The sequence below is a fragment of the Pelecanus crispus genome, chromosome 10 (genome assembly GCF_030463565.1).
Source record: "Pelecanus crispus isolate bPelCri1 chromosome 10, bPelCri1.pri, whole genome shotgun sequence".
In the NCBI taxonomy this organism is placed as follows: Eukaryota; Metazoa; Chordata; class Aves; order Pelecaniformes; family Pelecanidae; genus Pelecanus; species Pelecanus crispus.
This window is the reverse complement of record NC_134652.1, coordinates 129079-150902: the sequence shown is the minus strand read 5'-3', so window position 1 is coordinate 150902 and position 21824 is coordinate 129079. Positions and strand designations below refer to the sequence as shown.

Genomic DNA, 21824 nt, shown 5'->3' with positions numbered 1-21824 from the left:
ACATTCCTGGAAAACAAGACCTGATTATGCCTGCTCCACCATCTGCATTTTCAGACCACAGATGTCTTGAGTAAAGCAAGGTGTGAAGCTCAAATTTATTCAGATTAGGTAAGTGGAAAGATGCTTGCAGGAAACCTGAGCATAAACACATAGGTGCCCTGTAAATAGTTGTTCCCTGAAAACCTAACTTGAGAGAACCAGTCACTGTCGATGTGATTAGTGGTCTGAAATAGAGAAGGCAAAGATAGACTCTGTTAGATCAAGAGATTAACTGTTTACCGTTGCATGCAAGATTAATTTCCCATTGGTCTGTGTGTTTACAGTTCTCTTTTGTTGATATTTGTATGAATTAATAAATGTTGAAATGTTGAAAATGCTAAACTTGTTTTTTCTGAGCTATAGCTCTGTTGACTTCTGCATTTATAGTATTTCTAAATTTTCTGCGTTTTCCAAAGTCAGTAAACTACTCATAGTTAACGCTGTGAAAATTATTCCTTAGTATTGACAGTAGTCAGTATCCGGTATTGGAGCAACTCTGGTTACTTCATCAGTTGCATTCTAAAGCTGGATTGAGCATTTACCACAGTTTTCTTTTGTTCTCCACTGTTTCTGTTGTGATCCTGTTCAGCTCGTGTTTATTTTGAATTTCTGCTTCTTTACTCCTGAGAAGCAAGCCTCATGCAGGTTACATAAAAGGATCTGCAGTGCCAAATACTTAAATCTTTTTCATATGTTTCCCCTTCTTTATTAAGGAAGTGAAACTATTGACAAGGTACTGGATATAAAACCTGAAATGCCTAAAAACCTGTTTGTCCAAAAAGTTGACTGGATGGCTATATCAATTTCTCTGTAATTTCATATGAAGCAAGTTAATGGGCTTGCATCACCAGAAATGTTTTGTATATGTAATGGGGGAGCTGATTGCACATCTCAGTCCAGTCTAAAATAACTAAAAAAGATAGGTTTATGCAGTCATAGAGCAAGGTTAGCAATTAGGACTTTAGTGGAGATGAATGAAATTCTCTGCTTGTTCTATTTTGTATTGTAGACCATTAAAATTAGAGCGAGTGAGCAGATTAAATAAAATCAGATAACTCTGACCATGGCATAGGATTCAGTTGACTGATTTGTAAAGAAGCCTCTACATCTTCAGATGAGATATTGGTTAGGATTGACTAGAATACAATAGTTCTTTTGGAAGAAACCTACAACAGTCATCTGGTCCAGCTGCCTGGCCACGTCAGGGCTGACCAAAAGTTAAAGCATGTTATTAAGGGCAGTGTCCAAATGCCTCTTAAACCCTGGCAGGCATGGGGCATCGACCACCTCTCCAGGAAGCCTGTTCCAGGGTTTGAACACCCTCTCGCTAAAGAAATGTTTCCTAATGTCCAGTCTGAGCCTCCCCTGATGCAGCTTTGAACCATTCCCAGGCGTCCTGTCCCTGGATGCAGGGAGAAGAGCTCAGCACCTCCCTCTCCGCATCCCCTCCTCAGGAAGCTGCAGAGAGCAATGAGGTTGCCCTTCAGCCTCCTTCTCTCCAAACCAGACAGACCCAGAGTCCTCGGCCGCTCCTCAGAGGACGTGCCTGCCAGCCCAGGCACCAGCTGGGTTGCCTTTCTCTGGACACATTCGAGGACCTTAACATCCTTTTTAAACTGAGGGGCCCAGCACCGCACACAGTATTCAAGGTGAGGCCGCGCCGATGATAACGCCATCGGGATAATCACCTCTGACCAGCTGGTTATGCTGTGTTTGCAGCACCCCAGGATGCGGTTTGCACTCTGGGCTGCCAGGGCACGCTGCCGGCTCCTGTCGAGCTGCTGCCCACCAGCATCCCCAGGCCCCTTTCTGCAGGCCTGCTCTCCAGCCACTCCTCTCCCCATTTATCCTTGTGTCCAGAATTACTCTGTCCCTGGTGCAGGATCCGGCATTTGTTCTGGTTAAATTTCATGCCGTTGATGATTGCCCAGTGCTCCAATGTATTTAGATCCCTCTGCAAGGCCTCTTGTCCCCTAAGAGAGTCAACAGCACATCCTAGTTTAGTATCATCAGTAACCCTGGTTGATGCAGTCGACTCCTGCATCGAGATCATTGATAAAAATATTGAACAGTACTGGCCCTAGAATTGCGTCCTCAGGAACACTGCTGGTGACTGGTCGCTAGCCAGATGTAGCCCCATTCACTACAACTCTTTAAGCCCTGCCATCTAGCCAGTTCTTCACCCAGCGCACTGTGAGCCTGCTCATCTCGCAGTTGGACAACTTGTCCAGAAGGATGCTGTGAGGAACAGCCTCACTGAAATCCAGAAAAACTACATTCACTACCTTCCTTTCATCCACTGGGCGGGTGACCTTATCATAGAAGGATATCAAATTAGTTAAACAGGACTTTCCTTTTGTGAACCCATGTTGACTGTGCCTGATGATTGCATTGTTCTTTAAATGCCTTTCCATAGCATCTAATACGGTCTCCATAATTTTTCCATGAATGTGTGCCATCTTTTGACTAAGTTGCACTTTTGGTCCCAGAGTGTAGCGTCAGTAGCCCTTTTTTCTATAATTAACTTCAGAAGTGTGCTTCCTCTTCTTTGCTATACTCGTATTTTTGAGACTGTCTAAAAGTTCACCTGGTTTAATGCAGTTTCTGAATAGTAATACAAGAACAACTAGATGGAGGATAAGGAAATGTCATTTCAAATTTTTTTCAAGTAATACGGCTTATCCATGTGATAGTAATTATCCAGTTGACACACTTGGACTGCAGGTATTTTTATCTGCACAACTCCTTCAGACACAATTGGCTGTGGCTCTGCAAAACTTCATATGAAGTGTGTTGGAAGTACTTTCCATCTGCTTTCATTCCTTCAGCTTAACTTTGGGACTTTATGTGTTTGGGTCCACCTCTTTGTCAGTTAGAAAGGATCCAGACTGTTCCTTGTGATTGTACCTTAATAGTCACTGTTCTCTTTAATCTGCTGTGCTGACAGTGGTCTTACTGTCCTTTGCAGGCATTTTGAAAACGAAGATTTTGCTGAGAAATGTTCCCTAGCTCATTGACTTGGGTGAAGTGCCAGCCTTATGTATCTTACCTGAGTAACGCTGTGACTGTCTCTTCTCCCTCCAATGCCTATTTGTCCCATAGGAAGGTGACTTCTACTTCGTATGTCCATCATCCCCTCCTCTGCTGCCTGCAGTTGAGCAACGTGCAAAAATACCTCACTTAGAGATGTTGTAAAAGCTGTGTTTCTTTTCTTTCCTAACAGTCGAGCTTTCTGCGCTACTATAGACAGGAAAACTCTCTAGCTGTATCTAATGAGGCAAGGCAAAAGAGATTGTTTTTAAAACTAGTACTTTTACTTCTGATGTGAGCTGTATGGGCTTTTTTTACAGTGTACTTCAGTTTGATCTTCTAGATTCCCAGAGTCAAAGCTCTGTGACACGTGGAATATTGCTTTATATACCTCAGGGATGGTTAGTGCTGCTCAGATATTATTGGTTCTCACTTTATTTTGGTGACTTGAAAACTAGCTTCTCATTCCCAGTCACTGAGAAGTGTGCATTGTGAGCTTTAGCCTTGGAAAGGGAAGAAATGTTACATTACTTCAAGGGCTTAAAGTCTGAATGAAACACTTAAAACTGCTTGCTGCTTTTTTTTTTTTTTTCTCCTTTCTTTCTTTCCTTCTTTCACCACAGATCTCCCTCGTCATAACCAAAGATTAAGGAATGAATCCATTCGTTGTTGGAGCAACATCCCATTTATCACCATGCCACTCAGCCGTGCACATGGAAAATCATTTGCACACCGCAGTGAGCTGAAGCATGCAAAGCGGATTGTAGTGAAGCTGGGTAGTGCTGTTGTGACTCGAGGGGATGAGTGTGGCTTGGCCCTTGGGAGGCTGGCATCTATTGTAGAGCAGGTAATTCTGTGACTGAAGTGGATGGTTGTTTCAACTTCAGATACTCGGTGATTGTTGGATGGCACAGAAGATTGTAGGAAAAACTCATAAAATGGTCATGGCCCTTTAAAGTAGTGTGTTGGCCTTTCCTTTTTTCATCCCTCTGTGCTGTGGTAGCATAAACCATGTAACTCGGTAAATCAGTGTTTGAAGGTGTGGTGGGTTGACCCCGACCAGCTGCTAAGCACCCACACAGATGCTTGTTCGCTCCCCACACCTCCACCCCATCACCAGTCAGATTGGGAAGCAAATAGGAAGAGCAAAAGTAAGAAAACTCATGGGTTGAAATACAGTTTAATAAGTGAAGGAAAGGGGAAAAGAAACAAGTGATGCTAAGACAATCACTCTCACAAGCAGACTGATGCCCAGCTAGTCACTGAGTGACGGCCACCTTGGAAGACAACCCGCTGCCCTTTCCTATTCTGCTACCTCGGTTTTATTACTGAGCATGACATTACATGGTATGGAATATCCCTTTGGCCAGTTCATGTCTGCTGTCCCAAATGTGTCCTCTCCAAACTTGTTGCCCAGCCCCTAGCCCACCTGCTCTGATGGGATGTAGTGGGAAAAAGAAAGCCTTGATGCTGTGCAAGTACTGCTCAGCATTGGAAAAAGAGAAGGCTTTGATGCTGTGCACACACTATTTAGCAATAGGCAAAACATTGGAATGTTATCAACACTGTTTTAGTCCTGAAACCCAAAACACAGCACCATATGGGCCCTGTGAAGAAAGTTAACTCCATCTCAGACAGACCCAGTATAGAGGGAGGGATTTGCACAGTGAGATTTTTATGCAATAGGTAAGACATGACTGGGGCATTAGTTGGATCTAGTGGGAAGGTGGCGCTGGAGTTTGTGAAGTCTGCAGAAAGAGTAGACTCTTCTTGATTACCTGAGCATTTGCAGAGTTCCTCCAGGAGAAAGCTTGAAACCTCATTACTTGTAGGAAAAACTGATGGGATCAATTCATGGGTTGGTTCTCCAAAATGAAATTATGACTTTGCAGGGGATTGGACATGTCTTCTCTGGGAAGTAAAGTTAATGTAATACATTAAATTTGTGTAAGACATTTAGCTTTAGAGCTTTGAAAGGAATCTGGCCAGATGTGTGTAAGGAAGAAGTAATTAAAAGCTGTACTATCTGAGTTAGCTTCTTCACTTGTAGAATACAAAGTTACTGTATAATGGCAGCTTTAGGAATGGATGGTGAATAAGAAGGTTGGTGGAAGGTACAGCTGCTACTTTACAGCTTTTTCATCTTATCGTTCCTTATCTGTAGAAGTGTTACTGTGTAATATGTATTGTGAAAATTCAAGCATGACTGTCATAAAAACTGGTATTGTGAAAAGAAAGTTTAGCAGTAGCTACAGATTGCATGCAGTCCTTTGCATAGCTCCTAAATGGCTACAAAGGTGTGCAGGAGTACCTTGGAGGGTGGGTGCCTTGCTTTGCACATCCATGGATAAAGCAAAACACTTGTGTCAGCAAGAACTGGTGAGCATAAGGTTACCTATAATAGCCAGAACTGTCATGCTAGCAGTGATCATACTCCAGGCCCTATTTCTTATGTTCTGTACTTACTCTTATGTTCTGTACTTACAGGTGTCGATGCTGCAAAATCAGGGCCGAGAGATGATGATTGTCACCAGTGGTGCTGTAGCTTTTGGAAAGCAGCGGTTGCGTCATGAGATTTTGCTTTCTCAGAGTGTGAGGCAAGCGCTTCATTCAGGCCAGAGTCAGCTAAAAGATATGGTGAGTGGCTGGAGGCACTCCCACTTTTCCTTGAATGTTGGGTAGTACCTGCTCAAGTCACTGCCTGACAGCTGTTCTTTATCTTTCTAGGCTATTCCAGTCTTGGAGGCCCGAGCCTGTGCAGCAGCTGGCCAGAGTGGACTAATGGCTCTGTATGAGGCCATGTTTACACAGTACAGCATCTGTGCAGCTCAAGTAAGGGATTCCTACTTTCCTAGACTGACTTGCTACTTCAGTCAGTGATAGAATTATTCTTGGATTTTTTCCATGTTTTATATGCTTCTATCTTTACTGTAGTCTTGCATTTCCATTGCCATCCTACTTTTGGGGCTTATTATTGTAGCGTAAATGGTAGCTTATACAGGAGTGCCTTGCTAAGTGTTTCTGAAATGGAGTTATCTATCGTCAGGGTGAAGCAAATACACTTTTTCTTTTTGGAGTTTGCGGGTGTCCTGCTCTTGTGTACAGGGGCAGGGGGAGCTGTTAAGGTCTCTTTGCAAAAGCTAAAGTTGGTGATCCAAAGTGAGGATTTAAAAATCACAAGTGGCTGACTGCCACACATTCTGTAAAGCTGACAGAAGTGCACATCCACACTTCAGAACTTGCTGTCCGTCTGCTCCTCAACCTTTCTAACTTGTGGGTGATGGTATCCCTAGCCTGGGTCTACTACCTATACTGAATGTTGCAACTGTATGAATTGAACTACTCTTAAACAGGCTTTGCTTATCTTAAATACTCCAAGACTACAGAATTGCATTACCTGTAAGGCCTTATTTGTTTAGACATTTTTAATGAATTTAGGAGCCTAGTATGAAGTCTTGCTTGGAGGAACTTCTTCCTGTAATACAGTATAGCTGATATGACCAAAACATTTACAGTATAGCTAACAATCACTATAGGTTGTGCTGGATTATAATCTTTTTCAAGTCTGCAGACAACTATCATTCCTTTGATTTAAAAGAAATAATTGCCCATGCCAAAAAAGTCAGTGTACACATTGATTCCAAGTGCTATTGTAACATTTGTGTGGTGGAGTTGCTTGCTTAGTTCTCAAATGTCCAATGGCAGAGTAAAAATTTAAAAAATGTCTCTTCAGGCCAGACATTGAGGTTTTTTTGTCTTAAAATACCAAAAAGAAAGGGGTGGTGTCTGTATGCAGGAGGCTTTATGACCAAGATTCTTCTAGAGCTGAAGAGAAGTCTTGAGACAAAGCATGCCTTCTGCTTGCAACAGTAGAAACATTACACTGTGGGGAAGACAAGAAAGGCAGTGTCTTGAGTAATCTATTAAATTGTTTAGGGTCTTTGTAGTTATCATCAGCATCTATGTTCTGCTTATGTTTTTTTTCTAAGTTGATTCCTGGAGCCTGTGATCTGTCAACTTGAGAAAGGCCATTATAGGCTCCAGTGAAAGTTAAGGCATATAAGCCTGAAAATGTTGTGGAAAGAATATTTCTCACTTGTATTCTTTATCCTTTAAATGTGGCTATGTTTCTTTAGTGACCCGAAGGGCATGACTGATCTGTTATCATATGTTAATACTTACATTTTATGATGTTCTTCTCAGGAAAAGTGGTAGGCTAAGTATGACTTTTTGGTTTTTTTTCCTCCTTTTAGATTTTAGTCACCAACCTGGATTTTCATGATGAACAGAAGCGTCGGAACTTAAATGGAACATTGCATGAGCTTTTAAGAATGAATATTGTCCCTATAATTAACACTAATGATGCTGTTGTTCCACCTCCAGAGCCGAACAGTGATCTGCAGGGGGTAAATGTGGGTAAAGTATTGCAAGGGGGTGGATCCTACTTGTAGATGGTACAGCACTAATGTGTATTTCACTAATGCCATAATCGGGGACCTCCAAAGTCTGCAGCAGGGAAACAAACATACAAAAATAGTAAAGTGGACAGAGGGTACTGGAAGACTATACTGACCTGTCTGTTTCTGGCATGATACAGTGCCATGGGGTGGAAGCAGGGCAGATGATGTCTGCACTGCCAAAAGTAAGCATGCCCAGTTTCATTTTCACTGAATAGTTGAAGTTGGAAGGGACTTCTGCAGGTTCTCTAGTCCAGCACCCTTGCTTAAAGCAGGGTCAGTTATTACCTCTTGTCCTGTCACTGGGCACCAAGGCAGAGAATGCAGGTACTGATCACACTACTTGTCATTTTGATACCGCTTTACCGCATTCCAAAAGCATGCGTACTTTCACACAAAGATCACTTTCTAAGTTTCCAGTGGGTGTGAACAAAGTAGCTCGGAAGGACTTGGTAGTGCTGAGGTAGCGTGCTTTTGTATGTTGCAGCCAAATGTTTCCTAGTTCCTCCCGCTGTTCAGTGCTGCTGATATGCTGTGCATTGCAGGTGATAAGTGTGAAGGATAACGACAGTCTGGCAGCACGACTGGCTGTGGAAATGAAGACTGATCTCCTGATTGTTCTCTCAGATGTAGAAGGTTTGTGAGTCATTTCTTACTTCCTTGTTTTATTGAAGTACGTCAGATAGTCAAACCAACCTATATTCGGGTTTTGCTGAATTATTCAGTTCGTATCTTTTACAGGGACAATTACAACGTACCACATAACTCCTTAAGGCATATACCCAGTGCTGATGCTGTTGCATAAGCCAAAGACAGTCTGCCACACTCTTTAATCTGGGTGGGTGAGAATGCATGTGAACTTGAGACTTGCTCCAGGACCCAGAATACCACATGTACTATGGTACTTCTGCTAGCTTCTCAGAATTGTATGATATAGTCATGAGTAATATGCAGGATAAAGGCTATGTGTTTATAGAGTCAGGACTATAAGCCGAATGCTCTGCTACAATAGTCTGTTTCTTCTGGCAGCAGGTTCTGTCTTTCACTGAATTACAGGTACATTACAAGTCCTGGTCATTGCCTTCCAGATAGGTGGAACTTGCTAGCTTTTTGTCTCCCAGGCACTTGGCTTACACTGCTCTAGTCTTCTGAGCGGTGCTGCTGTGACATAAGTCTGTCACCTGTGGATGCTGAAGTTCCTTTTCTAGAGAGAGGAGGGTAGTGGGTGCAGTTTCAGATTGGTGCAGTCCACATCACCCAAGTCACATAGTCTTTTCATCTTCTCCAGACGGGTTTCTTTCAGTGGATCTTGGACTTGGCACATATTATGAGCTCTGAGGAGGAAGGAGGTGCCTTTCCATAAACACAGTTTCTTTTAGCAGATCCAGCTGAATTTCATGGTTGATTCTAGTTGAAATGACTGTCTGAGAACAACTCATAAAAGCAGTAGTCAAAACAACTTGTAAAAAAATTTAACACCCAACACCCCCATTCTCCAAGTTTATCCATTCAATACAACAACTTGTTTATGGAAATACGCGTGTCCTCTCCTTCCCAAGCTATCAAGGAAGGACACAGATAGTCTGCACTTGTGCTCTCTAATTTGTAATGCCAGTATTTGTTCACATAGAATTTCTGGGAAGTGCGGTGGTAGAGTTTAGGTTTAACGTGTTAGATAAACGAAAGCATCATTCAACTCCAAACATATTCACATAAAATTAATAGAGTTCAAAAAAAAATAGTAAGAGTATGTCTCTGTAGTGTTGTGTTCCTTCTTAGCAGAATTCAATATTTACCCTTCTTACATATTTCTCAATTGCCCAGTTTATCACTGTTACAACCCAGCAATCAAGAATATCATCTGAGATTTTGGTGAGGAGGACTATCCTTTGCCTGTTCAGTTGTGGGCTCGTATACATAAGCACTGATTACGAACGTATAAAAGCTGTAAACTGTCTCTGTAACCTCAACCAAATGTCACTACCTCCCAGCTTGCATGCTGCTATTCAGCATGTGGGTTTTTGGTTTCTTATTTGTTACGCTTTCGGTAAAGCTATACTTCTTGAGCCTGCCTTTTAAGTGTTTCATGCTTTCAGTCCCACAAAAAGCAGGGTTTGGTGAAAGTTTTTAATCCTGTAAAGTGGAATACAGCTTTTCAGCCTCACGGATTTTTTTGTTTGTTTTTCTTCGTTTTTCATGAGTGAGCTTTGGAGATGAGGGTATATAACACTAACAGATTTTTATTTTTTATTTCAGGACTCTTTGACAGCCCTCCAGGATCTGATGATGCAAAGCTCATTGACATATTCTACCCGGGAGACCAGCAGTCTGTAACATTTGGAACCAAATCCCGGGTGGGAATGGGAGGCATGGAAGCCAAGGTAGAAATATGGAACATTTGTTTTGTTATTGGGAAGGAAAGGGAGATGCGGAAAAGGGAGATAGACGAGATGATTGTGCTGCCATTCAGATGGATCTTGGCAGGCTGCAGAAATGGGCACACAGGAACCTTATGGAGCTCAATAACAGGAAATGGCGAGTCCTGCTCCTAGGGAGGAGCAACTCCATTCACCTGTATGGGCTGGGGAGTTGACTGGCTGCAAAGCAGGTTCACTGAAAAGAATATAGGGATCCTGGTAGACACCAGGTGGAACGTGAGCCAGCAATATGCCCTTTGGGCAAAGCAGGCCAACAGTATCCTGGGTTCCATTAGAAAGAACATAGCCAGCAGGTCAAGGGAAATTATTATTTCCCTCTACTCAGGACTAGTGATACCACATCTGTAGAGTTGTGTCTGGTTCTGGACACCACAGTACAATAAGGACATGGCATACTACAGTGAATCCAACGGAGAGCCATGAATATGATTAAAGAATCAGAGCATCTGTCACAGTAGGAGAGGCTGAGAGCTAGGACTGTTTACCCTGGAGAAGAGAAGGTTTGTATATAAATACTTGAAGGGAGTGTGTAGAGAAGACAGAGCCAGACTCTTCTCAGTGGTACCCAGGGAACAGACAAGAGGCAGTGGGCACAGACCGAAATACAAGAAATTAAATTGAAATGTAAGAATTTTACGGTGAGGCTGCTGAAGCACTGGAGCAGGTTGCTGAGAGAGCTTGTGGAATCTCAGTGTTTGGAGATGTTCAAAACCTGACTGGACAGTGTCTTGCGTAACTTGCTCTAGTTGACCCTGCTTTGACCAGGCAGTTGGACTATATGATCTTCAGATATCCTTTCCAGCCTCAGCTATTCTGCGAGTACCCTGGAATGGTGTATAGGTTCCTTTAGCTTCTCTCTTAGGTCCGTGTGAATTGAAAAGAGCAACTAATGAATTGCATTCCAGTAGTTTGTAAGATGTGACATTTGGAACTGTATTAAGTTGGTGTTTTAAATTAAAATAAGAGTCAGTCCTCACTTCTTTCTTATGTGATAATCCAAAGACTTTGGGAATCCCTGTCGCTTGAATCTGATATGATACCTGTTTCCTTTCTGAGTTTCTATGTTTGTTGTTTGCCTCTGAAGGATATATTGGTGGAGACATTTAGTTCTTGAGTACAAGATTAGTAGAGGTAGGAGGGCTGATGGTTTTTAGTGCTGTGGACAGTTGGATGCCCTCAGTATTCATTGCTGTGAGTGCATAAACGTGGGTGTGGTGTGACACTTCAATATATGTGCCTCATGATGCGGGGATATGCACTACGGTAGTATTCATTGGTGTGCGTTTCCTAAGGACGCTTTTGGAAGGTTGTCTGTGAAACCTGAAGTAGGTTTAAACTAAGCAGGGAAAGACCAAAGTGAAATTCTTCACTGTTATCTTATGTTTTATTTCCTTTTCTGAAGAATCAGGTAAGGCATACTTCAGTGTCAGAGCATGGACTGAAATGTGGCATTTGAGTGTTCTGTTTGTAACTGTGGGATGTACAGAGCTTATTTAGAAACAATTTTCCCTTGATCTGGCATCTGGAAGAGTTTAAATGATTCCAGGTATTGAGGGGAAACCTGCAAAGTCAGAGAGCACTTGTATTGTAAAAATAATATTCTGTTAGCGGTATTTGGTATCTTTGAGTCCAAGTTGCATAGAGGCAAAATCTCAATGCTGCTGTTGTAATAAAAATTTGTTACAGTTGAGAATCACGTGATATTTTTGGAAAACCGTAACATCAGTAATAGAATAAACAGATGTTAGCTCAAAGTACAAATCTTGATTATGAGCATGAAGCTTAAGCAAAAATGGAGCAGTTGATGGTCTTGTGGTAGTCAAGAGTTTGATGAGATAGGCATATCTGGCAGGTGGTGTCTCCCAGTGAATATGGACTGTAATACCTAATTGTAGAACCATATTAGGAAAGTGTAGAAGTGAGGAAGCAGAGAAGCTTTTGCAGTAAAATAAATGACACGTAATTAAATATAGTGGCGGGATAATGCTGCCCATACCTTGATTGGGAAAAGAAACAAAGGAGACCACAGGCAGTACCTCTTCAGCAGGTAACATCTGGGATTTGGGTTTGTGGTTTTGTGTTTTGGCATGAACCAGTGAAATGTTGCGGGGGGCAGGAATTTTAGAGAAGTCATGTTGTGATGCCTTAAACAATGGCTCAAGTCTGTGGAAAGAGGCTAATCTTAGGACTACTCAATACATGGGTATTTCAAAGGACCCTTACTAATAAGCTAATCCCGCTGTAAGCATAACATTCTGTAGAAGGACTAAGAAAACTTCAGTATGCCAACACCGAAGTTCAGAAAAGGAATTCGTGTTGCCTTTCATGTTAGGGCAATGCCTACAAAGATACTGCCCCTAAATTTCATAGAGCTCTTGTTGATCACAATGCCTGCCTCCCCACCCGCCCTCCATGACAGCCTTCAGCACACAGGTGATCTGGTAGTATCATTGATTTTGGTTCCCATCTGTCTGTGGACATCAAATTGTTCTTGTTTCAGACTTGCTTCTTGCCTTCGATCTTATGCACGTTGCTTCTATACATTGCTTAGTACACTGCGGTCCTGACCTTTGAAGAAGACTCCTAAATGCTATACTTACAGAATCCTCCTCCAAAATAACAACAAAAAGGGGGAAGAATGCCAAATAAAAAGCATATAATTCAAAACTGAAGAAGTGCAGAGTCTTCAAATGGAGCCTACTGAAAGAAACAACTATTAAGACAATAGGTGTACTCCCAAGCAAAAAGTAGAAACAAATAAATAAAAAATCCGATGAGAACATGAACAGGAAATGTGAACAGAGTAGGTAAAAACTTTGTGGGGAAACCTGAGCAGCTCTTCAGCAAACTTCATAGCTTCACCAAAGCGTTATAAACAATGAGAATACCTCTACATCTTAAGCAGACCCATGAGGAGTGCTTAGGCTGATCAGACTTTAAGGGAGTAATTCAGATAGTTAAAGGTATTGGATAATATTTTAATGTTATATGGTAATGGCTAGGACCTGAGCAAGAACAGTGCTTCGCAGTACAAGGAATATCACATGGTCACTTAAAGTAGATTAATTACTGATGGCTAATCAATGTCAGGGAAATAGGCAACAGAATCTTTTCAAAAAAGAAAATTGGGTTTCTTCAAACAGTAAGAAGAACTTGCAACATAAGGTAGTGGTGGAAAAGAACATAGGAGCAAAGTGCTCTTGCAGAAGTCTTGAAGAAAGCAGGCTGTTAGGAAAATCTGAAGTACGCTCATAAAGTGGCAGCTAGTTAAGGAAGGGAAGGTAAAGCGCCAATACATGATCTCATTCAATGCTACATTATGGAAATTCCTGAAGTGTGTTGAATGCTCTTTGAAAGTGTAAGTGATGTGGAGATCACAGTGGAACAAGGAGTCTTGTTGAGAGTGGTGATTCAAATAACAAGTGAATTTCCTGGAACTGGCTCTATCCTTCACTGTAGGTGAAAGCAGCTCTGTGGGCCCTCCAAGGAGGCACTTCTGTAGTGATTGCAAATGGAACCCATCCAAAGATCTCGGGTCATGTCATCACAGATATTGTGGAAGGGAAAAAAGTTGGAACTTTTTTCTCAGAGGTAAAACCTGCAGGTGAGTACAGAGGTAATGTGTACATTGAGAGTTGTACAGATTTCCTGAAAAGTTAGAGTTAAAATTTGGCTAGACCTGTACAATAACTAGGAAACCACACTCTGCTTGAAAAATGGTTTTTGAAAGGTATTTTCTAGAGTAGGAATAGAAAATGTTGAATCCTCTGCTCTGGTTCCCTCCAGCTGATAAACTGCTGCATCAGACTTGCATTTGAAGAATGCAGTAAGTAGAATTTTTACCATTTTTAGTCTTAGGGTTTATCATCTAGTATTGAACGTTTCGGTGTGAAAATGTGGACACAGAAGGTGCTGCTGAACTAATATTGTGTTTAGTTTTATTTCTTATCAATTCCTTTTACGACTCAGTCTTCTGGTATGGTAGGTAGGAATGTTCTCCTGCCACTGCATTGCTGGGATGCTGTAACAATCACTAGAGAAAGTCAGACCAAAGGTCCGTGACCTTAGCAGATTAGGACCAGTACGGAGTGATACTTTTGACTTGCGCTTTAAGCCAGGCAAATTTCTTAGTGTATAATAATCCTCAACAGATTTCTTGTATGAATTTGTCAAACCATCCTTTGAACCCATATAAAGACTTAACATCCACAGGGCTCTATGTCACAATAGTCAAGAGCCTTAACTAGATACTGTATGTAAACTCTGGAGCTAGAACTATGTGAAGAACTGCTTGCGTTAATTTGGGTTTGGGGAGGTGGAGAAGGTTTTGAGTTTTCTTCCCAATAGCTTCATTTGATGCCCCTACTGCCTCTATGGGCGATCAACCCGTTTAACTTCAAAGATGTGAGACATTGTCTTTCCCCTCATCATCTCTCTTCCCCATGAAAGAGGTTTGGTCTTAGACATTTTGTACTAAAGCTGTTCCAAAAACTTGGTCATTGCCATTTCTCTTGTTTGAAACTGTTTTCATTCTATCGTGGCCTTTCTGAGGTGGGCAAAAATCAAAATTTCACATTGCAATTAAGATGCAAATGAAGCTTTAATTTATGAGATGGCAGGACTAACTGAGTCTTGATGAGATTAATGATGTTTTCTGTTACGTTCTCTAGGCCTTTTCTAATAATTCCAAACATCTAATTTGCTTGTTGATGTTCACTGAAATTATGTTTTCATAGTGTTATTTGTTACAGTATTAAGGTCTGATTTTCCTTTTCCCCTCTACATTTCTTCATGTTATCTGGTTTGAATTACACTTGCTGTTTTGTGGCCTAGTGCCTTGGCTGCAGAGGAAACCACAGAATTGCCGAATGGCTGAGGTTGGAAGGGACAGTATGACAGATGACAGGGTCATCTGGTCCTACCTCCTGCTCAAGCAGGTTGGCCAGGACTCTGTCCAGACAGCTTTTGAATATCTCCAAGAATGAAGACTCCACCACCTTCCTGGGCAACCTGTGCCAGTGCTCGATCATCCTCACAGTGCAAAAGCGCTTCCTGATGTGTGGCACCTCCTGTGTTTCAGTTTGTGTCCATTGCCTCTTGTCCTGTCACTGTGCATGACTGAAAAGAACCTGTCTCCATCTTCTTCACACCCTCCCTTCAGGTGTTTGTACATACTGATGAGATCCCCCCTGAGCCACCTTCTCCAGGCTAAACAGCCCCAGCTCTCTCAGCCTTTCCTCATACGAGAGATGCTCCAGTCCCTTCATCATCTTTGTGGCCCCTCACTGGGCTCTCTCCACAGTGTCCATGTCTCTCTCGTACTGGGGAGCCCAGAGCTGGGCACAGCACTCCAGGTGTGGCCTCACCAGCGCTGAGCGGAGGGGAACGATCACCTCCCTCGACCTGCTGGCAACGCTGCTCCGAAGGCAGCCCAGGATGCTGTTAGACGCCTTTGTGGTGAGGGCGTGCTGCTGGCTTGTGTTCAGCTTGGTGTCCGCCAGGACGCCCAGGTCCTCCTCTGAAAAGCTGCTTTCTAGGAAAAAGTGCGGTAGTGACACTTTTCAGTTAGTCCCACTATAATAAATCTGTATCGGCAGTAAAGCTTTCATCTTGTGACCCCATTCTGAGTCACTTACAAATATGGCAAACAGGAAAAGTCCCTGTGGAATTTTATTGGCCCTCTTCCGCTATTGTGGCTTCTTTGACTTCTGTCTTCCAAAGAACACACTTCAGAAATTCGAGTAACTTTTTAAAATCAACTATATCTGCTTACATACATGTCACTCTTCTCAAAAACATACCATACTTTGTAAAGTATGACTTTAAAAAGCTGTTTTAACACTTCTTAAATAAGTCTAATTAATCATGTGTCCACCAGTTCTTCTCTTACACTTCCCACTATACCTCTTGATATTTTGCATAACATTGGAATTCCTGCTCTGGCAATTTCCATGGGACCTTTCTTAAATAGAAGTTGGGTCATATTTATCACCTTCAAGTCATGTGTTTTACAGGCAATTTCAGGGGAGTTAAAAATCACGACTTAGTTTATGCAAGAGCTACTTGCAAACTCTTTGGGGAAACGATACCTGAACCTGGTGACTTGCTTTGAAATAGAAACAGAAGTAACCTGTTCCACATAATTTCAGTTTGAGACAGATTCTTTGAGGTCCTGCCAGGAAAAAAAAAGAAAAAAACCCACCTTTCTTCTGTAGGAGCCCTTCTAAAACACACACGAAGAGACAGAGGGAAAGCAATTTTTCTGCAAGCTGTAACTCGGATTGGGTTTTGGCTTCCATTATTGTTTGTACATTCCCATGCTATTTTGTAATTCTTTCTGTTTTCCTCCGTTGGATACTTAAACTTTTCAAAGTTTGCCTCCTTTCTTTCAGTGGCCTCCCATGCCCTGAGACTTAGCTATCCTGGTGGTTTTTTGCCCTTTGTCAAGTCTCTTTCATACATGGTGCACACTTGCCTCTGACATGGTAGCCTTACAGGGTCTCTGTGGGACCATAGCAGTATTTGTGTGTCAGGTACAGATTTTCCTGTTTTAACATACAACAGATTTCTTGAATATGTATGTTTAAGACTCTGCACCTGCTTTCCTGCTTTGAGCAAAGATTTGGAAGATGAAAGGTCTAGTGTTCACTTCCACATGTGCTGTTACTTTGTCTGCATGGCATATTTTTGGGGTTTTTTTGCAGGTCCTACAGTAGAGCAGCAGGGCGAAATGGCTCGAGCTGGTGGCAGGACCCTGGCAGCTCTACAGCCTGAGCAGGTAACAGAACTATATGGCCTCACTTGTTAAGCTTGTGAATGCGTGGCAAGTTTTACAAGATGGATTTATAGCACAAATGGGCCCCTTGCAACAAGAATCTATTCTTTGTGTGCCAGATCCGTCATTTGGATTGTAGCATGCTTAAAGAGATGAGAAAAGCAGAAAGATAATGTACCTTGGGGCTATGAAGTAATACATGCTTTCATGTGGGGTTTATAAAAATTTTAATAGTGTCAAATATCACACAGAAATGAATTGTGATCAGAGCTGCTGAAGAACTGAGTTGGAATAACTTGCTCCTTTCATTCCTGTGTGTAGTGTATGCAAAAGAGGAGCTGTAGACGATCAGTTACTGCTCTGCAGCTGGGTAGGTGAAATGTGGCATCTGTTGTGAAGAAGACAAGGTGGTCTTAAAGGAAGAACATTGTGGGTTTGGTGAAGAAGACTGGGCATGGAAAGCAAGAAAATAAAAAGCAAAGTAAAGGCCAAAGTTCAGCCTCATTTGTCAATGTTATGCAAGCTGGAAAAATTAGCTGGCCCCAAGTGTTCAGGGAGTCAAGACAGTGAGAGGATGTGGTCAACGTAAATGGACTGAAGCGGACCAGATGTCAAATAGCATGGACTTTGTGTAAGTCAGTTCAGAAACTGTTTTCTCTTTCAGAGAGCGGAGATTATTTATCGTCTTGCTGACTTACTAACTGACCAGAGAGAAGAAATTCTCTTGGCAAACAAAAAGGACTTAGAAGAGGCTGAAAATAAAGGTAATATTTCAAGTCCTTCCATGGTAATCCTATTGTCTTGAACCTCTCTGGGCCTCAAAGGAAATGAGCAGAACTAGAATCTTCTGTCACCTGGGATTGGGTAGTATGGCTGCCACAGATTAGTGAACCCAGGACCTTGAAAGCTTGTCAGTGTAAACAGCTCCAGCTTCCTTAATTACATACAACAGATGCCTTCACCAGAGAAGACACAGGCCCTGCAAAACACGAAGCAGTGTACTGTAAAAAAAAAAAAAAAAAAAAAAAAAAAAGAAGTGCTCCATTTTGCCAAAGGAGGCTCACTTTAGAAATGGAATATAACAAACATCATCTCTGTTATTGTCATACATAAAGTGAATATTTTCTGGGCTGGTTAAGATAATGTTTGGCTCCTGAGGGGAAGGCTGTCATCTCTGTACTTAAATTGATGCTCTCCAAAAAGAACTGTGACAAGTGGAGTCCCTCTGGTGACAAGTGGAGTCCCTCGGGTCCATACTGGGACCGGTGCTATTTAACATCTTCATCAACGACACAGACAGTGGGATCGAGGGCACCCTCAGCAAGTTTGCAGATGACACCAAGCTGAGTGGTGCGGTTGACACACCAGGAGGACGAGATGTCATCCAGAGGGACCTGGACAAGCGGGAGAGGTGGGGCTGTGTGACCCTCATGAGGTTCAACAAGGCCAAGGGCAAGGTGCTGTACGTGGGACGGGACAGCCCCCGGTATCAGCACAGGCTGGGGGATGCAGGGATGGAGAGCAGCCCTGAGGAGAAGGACTTGGGGGTGCTGGGGGATGAAAAGCCGGACATGAGCCGGCAATGTGCGCTGGCAGCCCAGAAAGCCAACCCCATCCTGGGCTGCATCCCCAGCAGCGTGGGCAGCGGGGCGAGGGAGGGGATTCTGCTCCCCTGCCCCGCTCTGGGCAGACCCCCCTGCAGCTCTGCGCCCAGCTCTGGGCCCTCAGCACAAGGACACGGAGCTGCTGGAGCGGGGCCAGAGGGGGCCACAGAAATGCCCCGAGGGCCGGAGCCCCTCTGCTGCGGGGCCAGGCTGGGGGAGCTGGGGGTGCTCAGCCTGGAGAGGAGGGGGCTGCGGGGAGGCCTGAGTGCGGCCTGGCAGTGCTGACAGGGGCTGCAGGAAGGGGGGGGCAAGCTTTTAGCAAGGCCTGTTGGGACAGGACAGGGAGTAATGGATTTAAACTACAGAAGAACAGATTTAGGCTGGATATAAGGAAGAAATGTTTTACAGTGAGGGCGGTGAGGCACTGGAAGGGGTTGCCCAGAGAGGCGGTGGAGGCCCCATCCCTGGCACCATCCCAGGCCAGGCTGGACGGGGCTCTGAGCACCCTGGGCTGGTTAAAGCTGTCCCTGGCACTGCAGGGGCTGCTCTGGGTGGGCTCTGAAGGGCCCTTCCAGCCCAAAGCATTCTATGATTCTATGACCCCTTCTGATTGAGGAAGGTTCTCCTTAAGTGGCTGGGATTAAACCCATTTGTCTGTTAGATTGATGCATTCATTGAGAAGCTGGGATTGAGATGTGTATATATAGGGATAGCAAATGTGTGAAAGTGACACATCATGAATTGTAATACTTTGTGGAAGATGGCCAGGGAACTGTTTTTTACTGACCAGAGTACTTGAGGGGACATTGCTGGATTAACTTACTGTCTGAAAGTGTTCAGACTAGAAAATTCAAGCAGTTCTTGCCCAGTCTGAACAGAAATGCTGTGCATGTGTCTGTGCTTTGGGATTTCTATCTATAAAATGGAAAGATGAAATTACTGCCCAAACCTTCCAGAAATACTACAAGGGTAGAAATTTGTAAGAAATTCAGACATATAGCAGTACTTGAAATAGGGCAAACCTTATCTTTTTGGATGTTGATATTGCTTCATATACAAATCACACTGCATTAAGTGAAAATGTGGTGGTGGATGAAATCATTGCCACACTTGAGTGGTTTTATTGTGGCTACTGGACTTAATGCTGTGTGTTTTTCATCTCGGGTAGGCTTCTTGCTAGGGAGCAGGAAATACCTGAATTTTCCTTAGGTTCACCTCCTGTTTAAGTCGCTTTTGCTTGAGCCTAGGCAGACCAATCTATCTCCACCACAACTTTTTCTTTCTTTTAGGGAGATTGGCACTTCCTTTGTTGAAACGTCTAAGTCTGTCTACATCAAAGCTGAACAGCTTGGCTATTGGTCTGCGTCAGATTGCAGCATCCTCACAGGACAGCGTCGGCCGTGTAATTCGGCGAACACGAATAGCAAAAGACCTGGATTTGGAGCAGGTGACAGTGCCTATTGGTGTCCTTCTCGTGATCTTTGAGTCCCGTCCTGACTGTCTTCCACAGGTATGTAAGGAGGGCAGATTACACTGTTGGGAATTCTTTGATGACAAAAGAAAGGGTATTTCTGTTGGTGAGCAACTGGGAGGCTGCAAGAAGTCTTGTCTCAAAGGACTCTTGCTTGCATTCTTCTTAAATTGATTTTGTTGGCATCCCTATTTCTCCTGCAGAGATATTCTCAGGACTTGCTTCTGCAGTGTTCAGAGTTATTCAGGCCTGTTTGGTTTGGTTTGTTTTGTTTTTTCTAAAACCCGACATATAGAAGGAGTTGTCTTACATTCAGATGGTGCAGTTCCTGCATGTGTCTTACGAACGTATGTTCAGTGCCTGATTCACAGCTTGGGAGGCTCCTTTATCTGTCCATGCTGCATACAGCTGAACTGCTGGCTGGGATTAAACAGCAACTCTTTAATACAGATGCTAATAATTAACTGTAACTGTTAGGAATAAAAAAAAAAAAAAAAATTAAAAAAGGCTGAGCCTAGAAAGCACGGAAGTTCCAGGCTTTGAGTGGTCTGTCCTGTACTGATACTGCTTGTGTGCAGTGAGGCGGAATGATAGCTTTTACACAGTTGTAGTGAGATGGGTGTGAGGAAGAATGGTGTTCTAAGTTCCTAAGTATGGAAGTTGCTGGAAAGGCTAGTGAAAATCTCAAATAATGTACTGTAAGTGATTGTCATGTATCTTGTGCCAGGAATAAGGCAGGCATCTTAAAGACAAATACCTTCATCTGCAGCACTGTGTGGGAGTACTGCTGTGAGTAAATGCTGTTATGATGCATGAAAATAAGGGGGCTGAACTAACGTTGCAGAGGCAACCTTGATCTTACTTTCTAACTCCTGTCTACTTTATTGAGCAACTGTAGTAGATTTTGAAAAGAAAAAAACTTCATTATCAACACTATTTCCCATAATTAACATTAGGTGTCTAGGAAGATTGACTGAGGAGTTCTCTAACATACGAGCAGGTGTTTGAGGAGAAAGTGATAGGTACAGGCACTTTAAAAGGAAGTGAGACTCGGCCAGCGGATAGCTTGGTACTTCATGCTTGAATTTTGTGAGTGGTCCCCATTTTGTAGTGAAAGGGAATATGCTCTAGGCAAAGTTGCCATGAAACAAACAGGCACTGCTCTCCCTTGTCTACAATTATTAGCTCCTTGCTGCTAGCTCTGTTTTTCATAGATAACCAGTATGTTCCCTTGTTGAATTCTAGTCTGTATTCCTGGACTTCAACCCTCATCTCTTACCTTGCATAGCTGATGTGTTCCTCTTTCTCCTCCCCTTTATCTTATCTAAAAACTTATACCAGACTGACTTTTGCTGGCTTTTTTCCCAGCTTTGTTTTACAGACTTGGAATAGCTTGTCTTGGTAGTTGCTTTTCTTCCTGCCAGCTTCCTGTTCTCATATTCATATCAGGTTCTCTGACACAGCTTCAGAGAATCATCTTTGATACCTCTGCATTTGAATTGCATGGTTTCTGTCCCATGCTGTATTTGATAGTAGGGTGGCCCCTGAGTGCAGAGGAGCAGTTCCCTCTTAGTTTACTACTGCATCTCAGGCTTGTTTGGGTAAGCAATTACAGGGGAAATGTGACTTTGCCCTGGAAGAGCGTGTGCTCAATTTGCTCCCTGGAGATAGCTTACGCAGAGTTAGGTCAGTGCTCAGAGTTCAGTCTTGAGTTGCAGTAAAGGTGAAACAATTGCAGATTACCAATTAAGATTTAATAAGCTTCTAATGAGCATATACAAATAGCATGTTTGCCTCTAACACTTGCAAGGCCAAATTGCGAGCGTCTTTCACAGACTGCTTCCTGTAGGTTCCACCAAATCCAATTGTTGCTCTGAAGTATAGTCATGCTCTACTGTTCTTTGAAGGGACTGAACTGTTTTGAAACCCTTATGTTCCATTCTCCTTTTAATCACAAAGTTTTTTTATTTTTTGTGTCTTAATTCCTGGGGTTTTTTTTCTTTTTGTTTT

The 21824-nt window shown here is 42.9% G+C and overlaps 1 protein-coding gene across 2 annotated transcripts in view; it reads left to right on the top strand.

The window, feature by feature from the left end:
* ALDH18A1 (aldehyde dehydrogenase 18 family member A1) overlaps positions 1-21824 on the top strand; it is a 31935-nt gene that overhangs the window by 399 nt on the left and 9712 nt on the right. The window contains exons 2-11 of one of the 2 annotated variants that reach the window (XM_075717426.1): positions 3693-3916; positions 5557-5706; positions 5797-5901; positions 7323-7475; positions 8072-8162; positions 9783-9907; positions 13424-13568; positions 16669-16742; positions 17404-17503; positions 19633-19853. In XM_075717426.1, the coding sequence (XP_075573541.1) occupies positions 3693-3916; positions 5557-5706; positions 5797-5901; positions 7323-7475; positions 8072-8162; positions 9783-9907; positions 13424-13568; positions 16669-16742; positions 17404-17503; positions 19633-19853 (1388 nt within the window). Of the gene's footprint in view, positions 1-3692; positions 3917-5556; positions 5707-5796; positions 5902-7322; positions 7482-8071; positions 8163-9782; positions 9908-13423; positions 13569-16668; positions 16743-17403; positions 17504-19632; positions 19854-21824 lie in introns of both variants that reach the window. The other variant, XM_075717427.1, reaches the window with a different exon arrangement.